Source organism: Limulus polyphemus, unplaced genomic scaffold (assembly GCF_000517525.1).
Source record: "Limulus polyphemus unplaced genomic scaffold, Limulus_polyphemus-2.1.2 Scaffold1999, whole genome shotgun sequence".
In the NCBI taxonomy this organism is placed as follows: domain Eukaryota; kingdom Metazoa; phylum Arthropoda; class Merostomata; order Xiphosura; family Limulidae; genus Limulus; species Limulus polyphemus.
Genome location: NW_013667609.1, coordinates 58386 through 68478, shown reverse-complemented (window position 1 = coordinate 68478; position 10093 = coordinate 58386). Strand labels below are relative to the sequence as shown.

At 33.8% G+C, this 10093-nt stretch overlaps 1 protein-coding gene across 3 annotated transcripts in view; it reads right to left on the bottom strand.

The window, feature by feature from the left end:
• The window catches only part of LOC106465611 (proliferation marker protein Ki-67-like), a 79346-nt gene that overhangs the window by 16647 nt on the left and 52606 nt on the right, over positions 1 to 10093 (bottom strand). For all 3 annotated transcript variants that reach the window (XM_022393535.1, XM_022393534.1, XM_013925847.2), the window contains one exon: positions 558 to 5697. In XM_022393535.1, the coding sequence (XP_022249243.1) occupies positions 558 to 5697 (5140 nt within the window). The remainder of the gene's footprint in view (positions 1 to 557; positions 5698 to 10093) is intronic.

Genomic DNA, 10093 nt, shown 5'->3' with positions numbered 1-10093 from the left:
TTATTCTTTATACTTTAAGTAAATTAAATTAAAACCTAAAGTATCAGTAACCTACGTCCAACTAACTAACAGTTATGCTATAGCATATATATATATATATATATATATATATATATATATATTCACACATTAGAGGTTTTGTAATATGAAACTAAATTCAATTTCTAGTTTCATTGCGAGTTTACTTACTGATTATAAGTATTACTTTCTAACAAGTTACAGATTTTAAAGTAAGGAAGAATATTTTAAAAATAGATATGCTGTTTCAATCACTGGTACATTCATTCTTGTGTAGCTGAAAATGATCACCCTGGTAACTGAAACTCATACCTATCTCAATTACTGTAAATGCTGTAACTTGTAATAAAATAAAAAATATAATTTCTGTAAATAAATATTTTAATATTTCATTCATAAATATATTATTTCTACAAGATAAATGGTAATCATTCAAACAAAAACTAACTGATTAATATTATAGGACATAAGATTCAATTTACTAATGTAACATCTTTTAAAAGTTTGTACGTTTCATATGACTGACATCAAATACCTACCTTTCACTAAAGGTATCTGTACATCAGTGGTGTTCATGATGCCAAGGTCAGGCTGTGGATGTTTTTCCTTTCCAGATGAAGATGGTTCTTGTATTTTCTTGCCTCTTCCTTCATTCTGTCCTTTTGCACTTTTAACTGGAATTTCACTTTTTTCATTTACAGTCACAATTTTTCTCCTTCCTATAACTGTTTTCTTTTGTTGTGTACTCATTTCTTGTTCCTGTTTAATGCTTGTTATCTGAGACTCATTTCCTTTTGTATTTGGGATATTATCACACTTTACAGTGATCTTTTCAGCATCAACTTCCACATTTTTCTGTGCTACTTGCTTCCGACCAACCCTACTGCTCCTTGTTTTTGATACAATTTTCGTTTCTGGAGAAATTGTGGAATTGTCCTTATTAGCAACGTTAGGGCTTTCTGTGGACTCATATACTCTTCTATCTCTAGTCTTTCTTGCAGGAACTTCTTCTGAAACAGCTTTTAATTGTCTCACTTTTTTTCCTGCTTGCAAAGTTTGATTTTTCCTCTGGCCACTTCTTCTAACTGTTGGCTCAGACTTATCATTTTGCATAATTTTATCAAATTCCACCTTTGCTTCAGGAGACTGATGAATTCTCTTGTTACCTTTCTTAGAATGAGGAGAAATAAGGTCTGATTTGGCTTGGGCACTCTTCCCTCTTTTTACAGTCTGTTTGCTTGCAGCTTTTGGTGAAACTGATGAAAGTTCCTCAACATTTTTACTTATGTCTATTGAGTTTTCCAATCGTCTTTTACGTGACCTGGTGTTAGTTTTCTGAGCATGATTTATTTTGTTATTTAATGTTTCATCATTATCTGTGTTTAAACCTTTGAAATTTACAGTTTTATAAACTTCGTTGTTAGCTTTCTTTTGCCCTTGTTTAGCACTTCCAGTTGTCTGGGTAATAATGTTTGAAATATTTTGATCTTTCTGAAAATCTTTTTCTTTTTGGTTATTTCCTTCAAGAGATACAAACTTTTTCTTCCTACCCTTCTTAGAAACTGGAAGAGGAGTAATGACTTGTTCCTCCATTTTCTTTAACTTTTTGGCTGGTGTTGGAGATGTTTCTTGTGTTTTTTCTATATTTTTGTCTTTCTGTTCAGGTGTGGCAGATTTTCCTTGATTTCTGCCTCGCTTTCTTCCTCTTAATTTTGGTGTCAATTCCACCTGTTGATCAACAGGAATGGGAGCTTCCACATGGTCTTCTTCTTTTGTACGAAGTTTTCTTCCACATGACATAATTATTTGCTTGAGAGCAGCATCTTTAGATACTTCACCAACTACAGAAATCACGCTACTGTCTTTTTTTGAAAAGTCATCAGTTATATTACTTTCCAAAAGCCTCTTTCTTTTGGGTGAACCAGAAATGTTTTTTGTGTCTGGAGAAAGACTAGATCTTTTGGTCACAACAAGAGTTCCAGTGAAATGGTTCTCTGAAATGGTTTCATTAAGGGTTTTCTTTGGTCTACCCTTTCTTTTTATGGGTGTTGAAGAAATTACTGTGTCTGTATTTTCAACAGATTTTATTTTGGTAGCTTTAGCAGATGAAACAAGTGCATCACATTGTTTTTGTGGAAATATATTATTCTGATTCCTCATAGGTGTGCTCAAAACATTTTGGTCTGAAATTCCTGAAATTTTACATATGTTAGTTGTTGTTGACATTACAGACACTTCACTTTTATCCTTTGCTGCCTTTTTTCTCTTCAGATCCTTTGTCACTTTAGATGTGCTGTAAATGTTGAATTCTGGAGTTTTGTCAAAACCAGCTTTTGAATTTGGTGCATTTAGTACACTAGGTTTATCAGTTGAAGGAGACAGTACAGGAGTTTCACTGTGATTCTGGCTTAGCTGTTGTTTCTGACCCCTTCTCCCCTTAAATGCTCTAGAAACATTTGTTTCTAGAGTGTCTGTCTGCTTAATTTTATCATCTGTAGCAACCAGCAAGCAAGTTTCACTCTGATTTTGTTGTGGTTTCCGACCCCTTCTTCCCTTCGGTGTGTTAGAAACATTTGTTTCTGGAGAGTTTATTTGCTTAATTTTTTCATCTGTGGCAGACAGTATAGGAGTTTCACTTTGATCCTGGTTTAACTGTTGTTTCTGACACCTTCTTCCTTTGAGTATTCTAGAAACATTTGTTTCTAGAATATCTGTCTGCTTAATTTTATCATCTGTTGTATACGGCAATAGAGTTTCACTCTGATTCCGATTTTGTTTTGGTTTCCGACCCCTTCTTCCCTTGGGTGTGTTAGAAACATTTGTTTGTGGGGATTTTATTTCCTTAATTTTTTCATCTGTAGCAGAGAGTATAGGAGTTTCACTCTGATCCTGGTTTAGTTGTTGTTTCTGACCCCTTCTTCCCTTGAGTGTTCTAGAAATATCTGTTTCTAGTTTGTCTGTCTGCTTAATTTTATCATCTGTTGCAGACAACAATAGGTTTTCACTCTGATTTTGATTTTGTTGTGGTTTCCGACCTCTTCTTCTCTTGGGTGTATTAGAAATATTTGTTTCTGGTGAGTTTATTTGCTTAATTTTATCATCTGTAACAGAAAGTACAAGAATTTCACTCTGATCTTGGCTTAGTTGTTGTTTCTGACCCCTTCTTCCTTTGGGTGTGCTAGATATATTCATTTCTATAATATCTGTCTGCTTAATTTTATCATCTGTAACAGACAGCAAGAGACTCTGATCTTGATCTTGTTGTGGTTTCCGACCCCTTCTTTTCTTGTGTGTGCTAGAAATGTTTGTCTCTGAAGTGCCTGTCTGTTTAATTTTATCATCTAAAACAGACAGTACAAGAGCTTCACTCTGATCCTGGTTTAGTAGTTTCTTCCGACTCCTTCTTCCCTTGGGTGTATTAGAAATATTTGTTTCTAGAGCACCTGTCTGCTTAATTTTATCATCTGTAGTAGACAGCAAGAAAGTTTCACTCTGATCCTGATTTTGTTGTGGTTTACGACCCCTTCTTCCCTTGGATGTATTAGACATGTTTGTTTCTGTGGTATCTGTCTGCTTAATTTTATCATCTATAGCAGACAGGAAGAAAGTTTCACTCTGATCTTGATTTTGTTGTGGTTTACGACCCCTTCTTCTCTTAGGTGTATTAGACATGTTTGTTTCTGTGGTATCTGTCTGCTTAATTTTATTATCTGTAATAGACAGGAAGAAAGCTTCACTCTGCTCTTGATTTTGTTGTGGTTTACGACCCCTTCTTCCCTTGGGTGTATTAGACATGTTTGTTTCTGAGGTATCTGTCTGCTTAATTTTATCATCTGTAATAGACAGGAAGAAAGCTTCACTCTGATCTTGATTTTGTTGTGGTTTTCGACCCCTTCTTCCCTTGGGTGTACTAGAAACATTTGTAGCAGACAGTACAAGGTTTCCACTCTGATCCTGGGTTGTTTGTTCTTTCTGACCCCTTCTTCCCTTGGGTGTACTAGAAAGATTTATGCCTGGAGTTTCTATAGCCTTAGGTTGCTCCTCATTATCAATCATTCCAGAAGATATTCTGTTTCCTATAGTTTCCAATTGATTTTTATTCTTCACAGAAATAATTTCTGCCTCTCCTCTCCTTGTGCTACGAGTGGTTAAATAATGAGATGTCTCATTCTTTTCTGTTTCTTTCATTGCTGCATCATTAATGGTTGTTATCACTTTTTGCTTGAGCACTGATGGCAAAATAACATCTGCTGATGGTGTGTGCCTTATTTTTGTCCTTTTAGTTTTTTTTGATGCTGGTGTCTGAGATTGCTTTGAAATTTCTGGAGTGACAAAAATCTCTGCCAATCCAGTAAAATCTGGCTCTGGAAGTGTTTCTGGCATTTTAAACAGAGAATGAATGCCAGATAAATTGGAGAAACTGGCTCTTGGAGATCTATTTGGTGTCTTCACTTGTTTTAAATGCTGAATATTTCTTGGGGTTCCATTTCTTTGTTTCATTAATTCTCTGACACCTTCAACATCAGTATAGTCTGACTGAGGAACCTTTTCAGGATTACGAAGTAATCTTTTAATACCTTCAGTGTTTGAGTAGTCAGCTTTTGGAGTGTCTGAGGGTGTTCTAACAAGTCTTTTAATGCCCTCTACATTTCTGTAATCAGCTTGAGGTGTATTTACCAATCTTTTTAAAGCTTTTGGTTCTGATCTTGGTGTTTTGACCAGTCTTTTAATGCCTTCCACATTTCTATAATCAGCTTGGGGTGTATTAATAAGATTTTTTAAAGCTTTATGGTTAGATTTTGGTGTTTTGACCAGTCTTTTAATGCCTTTCACATTTCTATAATCAGCTTGAGGAGTATGTACTAGCCTTTTTAAAGGTTTTGGGCCAGATCTTGATGTTTTGAACAGTCTTTTAATGCCTTCCACATTTCTATAATCAGCTTGAGGAGTATTTACCAGTCTTTTTAAAGCTCTTGGAGCAGATTTTGGTATTTGAGCCAGTCTCTTAGCTCCCTTTACAGTTCTATAATCAACATTAGGAAGAGTACTTGAAGTATGTACAATTTCTTTTATACCTTCACCATTAATGTAACATGCTGGTGGAGTTCTCTGAGGAGTTTCAACAAATTTTTTTACTACTGTTTTTCCATCAGATTTCAGTTTGTCATTCTCATTAACTGTAACATTAGTATATTCCAGAATATCTCTTACAGACATTTCTTCTTTTTCTTTACCTTGTTTTGGAGTTAATTTTTTAGTCCTAGAATTAGATTTGAGGGGAATTTCAACATCTGACTTTACAAGCGAATTGTCATTTAAGAAATCTGACATCAAACAAGACTGGTTTGTCTTACCCTTGTGCAAAACAGATAGATCATCTGAAACATTTGGTAGTTTATCAGGTGATAAACTGGAGAACATGTTAGAATTCACATTTTGGAACTTATTCAAGCTTTTTCTTCTAGAAAATGGCTTTGGTGTTTTCAACAAAGACTCTACTCCTGTGAAACTAGTTTCTGGAGTCTCTGATTTTTTGGATCCTATTTTCATCTGCTTGATGATATTTTTGTATGGCGTCTTTCTACCTTTTCGGGTTAGAGCTATACGAGCCTTAACTTTTTTGGTAATGTATATAGTAGCAGGAGAATCAGCATGTCCAGTACTATTTAACAAAGGTGCCTGAAATTCAAAAGAAAATGACTTAGACCCCTCTTTTAATTAAATAATAAATATATATATAATTGTATAGAGTAATAATCTTATTTCAGGAAAACATAAAACATATATTATTTTACCCAGAAGGTTTATCAACAAAGGACTTTACTGTGTATGTGTGTGATGCACGTGTGAGAGAGAGAAAAAACTCATAATATCACTGAATTATGAGTTTTTATGCAGTATGCCACAACAATACAAAGAAATAGTACAACTTGAAAAATACTTCAAATAACACTAATTAGAAAATTATCTGAATAAAATAATAGCTTAATAAGTAAACAAAACATTAATGAGTTAATATTAACTTCTAATAAAAGCAAGCTACCAATGCAGGTCAGAACCATAAACCAACTCAGAAATGATTATAACTAAATTTTACATTCTGTTCCATATTGTTATTTTTAATTAGAATGCATTGTTTCATTAGATGAATAACCTCACCATTAGCAATGTTTTTGGCATAATGAAGATATTCACATAGATTCAATATCATTTTCATGTTTATGTTGATAATTTAGACAAAACAACAAAATCTAGATGAGGACAAGGTTCACTACCTTAATCAACCATAGTAACAGCCTAGTTTATAGCCTGTTTACAAAGAATGTTTGAAATAAAAAAAGTGTTACTCAGTCATGATGTACAATATTTAAAAATACCAAAAGTTTTATAACACAGGCCTGCAAATTTAAACTTCATAAAAGTTGTTTTGGTTCTAATAAAGGATTTTCCATAATTCAGCTATGCAGATTTCAAAAATAATATTCATTTTTTTTCTATTACATAAGGAGTTTTTACAAATCAGGAAGAAAAAATACTTCTACTTAGATCAAATTATTATTTCGTTTACCACAATGAACATTTTTTATTATTATGTTTGTTAACTGTTCTTCCCTTTTCTTCAGTTTGTTTGTATTTTTCTTTGATGTCAAACGAATATGCATCCTCATTCATCTTGATTTTTTTGTGAAGTCTACATCTTTTAGTCTCAAAACTATGTGCTGTGGTCATTCTTTTATGTATTGTGTCAGGAGCATCTCATTTCAATGACCAGCAGTAATCAACCATCATGCTGGTGTTCCACCTTCCCTGAAATCTCTTCTACATTTCCCTGATGTCTTGATGAAACCTTTCCCCTTGTTCTTCACTGACAGCACCAAGAATTTCAGGGAAATAGTAATATGTGAGTATAAGAAATGAACTTTCAAGCTCATATTACAACCCAACTCTTTAAATTTATCGAGCATGTTATTGACAATGTTTTCATAACTTGGGTCCTTGTTGTTTCCTAAATATTTGTCAATAACATATTTAAAGGCAATTCACACTTCTTTTTCAACTTTCCTCATTGTCCTTTCGAACTGTTCATTCGAAGTCAATTTCCTAATCTGAGGCCCCCAAAAAAATCTCTTCTTTAAGTTTCGCTTCTGAAAGAGCTGAGAATTGCCCACATAGATACTAGAAACAGTCACCATCTTTGTCTAAAGCCTTTACAAGCTGTTTCATCAAGCCCAGTTTTATGCGAAGTGGAGGTAAAAGAACTTTATTTGTGTCAACCAAACTTTCACGTTCAATGTTTCTCGATCCAGATATCAGGCTGACTCTGCGTGACCATTGCTTCTTTATCCAGTGCTGATTTCGCGCTCTGCTATTACATTCACACAAAAAAACATGGAAACTTTGTATAACTAGACTATTGACCCAACAACACAGAAAGAACTTTTAAGTCTCCACAAAGTAGACAACCATATTCTTTGTATCTGACCTTATTAAAAAGAAGTTTGAGATTTTAGTATGTTTCCTTCAAGTGAACTGAATGAGCAATAGCAACAGATGCATACATGTTACCATTGTGAAGGAGAACACCTTTTAGACTTCTTTTGGAGGAATCAATGAACAATCACCATTCACTTGGTTCAGAGACTGTAGCTCCTAGCATTGGTATTAATATTGTTGTAATAAACCAGTAAACCTTCTTGTGAAAAGTATGATATAAACTTTTTCTCATGATTTCTGTACCAGTAAAATGATGTCCCTGGAGAAAGTAAGTTCTTAGTTCAAAGTCTGGACCCCGAAATCTCTAAAGAATTCTTTGGAAAGTCCAAATCTCTCACTAAGTCATTAAGTTCACCTTGTGTGAAAAGTTGTGGTTGACCAGACATTTCAGGTTGAAAACAATCCATATCATCATTTCTACTGATATCAGATTCAGATGAAACTGTATCAAGAGTCTCCAGTAAGTAGGTACATCAGGTCCATGAGAAACAGGACTTACAGCAGACTGAAGGTTTGGATAAGAAATTTCCTTTTTTGTTTCGAGTGTTGTAGCCTTGCATGTTACATGAGCAAAAATAGCAGTCATCTCCATGGTTTCTAGGCTCACGCCAGACCACTGGAATTCAAAAAGGCACAAACAGTGCAAATTTTGTGCAGAGCCAATGAGTTGTATTTGTCCCGAAATTTTATTCCAAAATATGTGTAACACGCTTGTTTGACAAATTCTGTGTAATGTTCTGCCTTTGTTTCTTTACAACAAATATTATAAAAGAATATGTTTGGGTCATTTACACAACCTCTCATTGCCATAGCAACAAATAAATAATATTGAAAAGAAAAACATAATGTCAAAGTGCATGTACAAACAAATACTATTCAGAAATGACTTGTCATACAGCTTATTAACTGCTTATGTGTTCATGTACAATGAAAGCATTTTCAAAAAATAAAGTTGTACAAGTATGTGATTTGACACTAAAAATATCAAGTTATGTAAAATAGTGTAAATCAAAAAACTAATAAATTAAGGTTCAAAACTGCTGAATATAAATAAAACACAAAAATTCCTTTCATAACAGTACAAAATGAGCTCTGTGTTAAAATGTAAAATTTGCATAAATATGTGTGAATTACTATGACCAGAATCTACCTTGCTGTAACTTTTTAACAATATTACTGTCTCAGTTATCTATAGGACACAATGTGACATAGGTTTGAAAATGAATTAACATTTCTTCTTTATCAATAAAAATAATCATCATAAATATTAATTATCATATAAAGTTTCATATTAATAGCTTTTTTATTTAGGTCACTCAAGTTTTAATTACTCAGGGCTGCAAGTTAACTTAAGCAAACTAGCATATTGGTGGTTAAATTTGTAGTTTAGCTAGTAAAATTTTGAAGGTACTAGAAACAATTGCTAGTACACACTTCAAAAGGAAGATTTACAGATTTTTTTGTTTTTGTTCAGTATCAATACACCCATGATACATGCATTTCAGTCATTTATAGTGCAAAATATTTAGAAAAAAGTGGGGTAGTTGGGGTTGTTAAATGTGTCTTACTAGCAGTGCTAGTTAGTAGAGTAACCCCTTAGCTCAGATGGTAGAGCACTTGCCTTGCATGAGAGCTGTCCTGAGTTCAAATCACACACACTGCAGAAATGCACAGGGTGAAATTACAAGAAAAACATACCTAACATGGGACCTTGTTTGTTACAGGTGTAGTATGTGATAGTATGCATTGTTACAAAGTGTCTTACTAGTAACTGCTACGAGGTTAGCCCTTTAGTTCTGTTAACAGAGCACTCACCTGGAATTTGAGAGTCCTTGGATGTGAATCTAAGCCGAGGACATAATAAAATTAAACATTACTACAACAGTTATTATAACTGCCAAAAACAAGATAGTTTCACTTTCCAGTACCATGCCAGTTTTGCAATCCCTATCTGAGCTGCATGGCATACCCAGGCTAAGCAGGAAGAAATGGAGATAGAAAGACCACAGTTACAAGTCATTTCATTGGTTCCTAATCCAATTAATACATGAGCCATGTGGCTAGACTCCTACTATTCAAACTATTCAGTACAATTTTGCTGGAAGCACAGTTAGAGATATTGTGCCCAAGTGGCTGCTGATTGGAGATGATAATAAAGTACAAATTCATGTAAGCTGCACGTTTATTTTGTTTTCTACATTTCTCTTGATATGTTCATGATTAACACAAGTGTTAGGCCTGATTGGCTTCTAATGTTTTGCCAGCTATTGGAAAATAAACTGTAACTTTAATAATAAAATACTTTTTTTAGTATAGGTCATCATTACCAGTGGGGTATTTAGACTTTACCTATCAAGGCACTTGAAAACTAGATTAGAGCTGGGCAATTTAATTGATTACTTATGGCAGCAATTTTATAAGTTAGTGTAATATAAACTAATCAATTAATTGAAATTACAAGCACCTTTTGACTTGTGTGAAATATACACCTGGAAAAAAGTTAAGCACCCCCGTGTTTTTTCATGTGATTTGGATTCGACGTTCTTGTGACTGATTATAAATTACCATTCAATCTAAACGT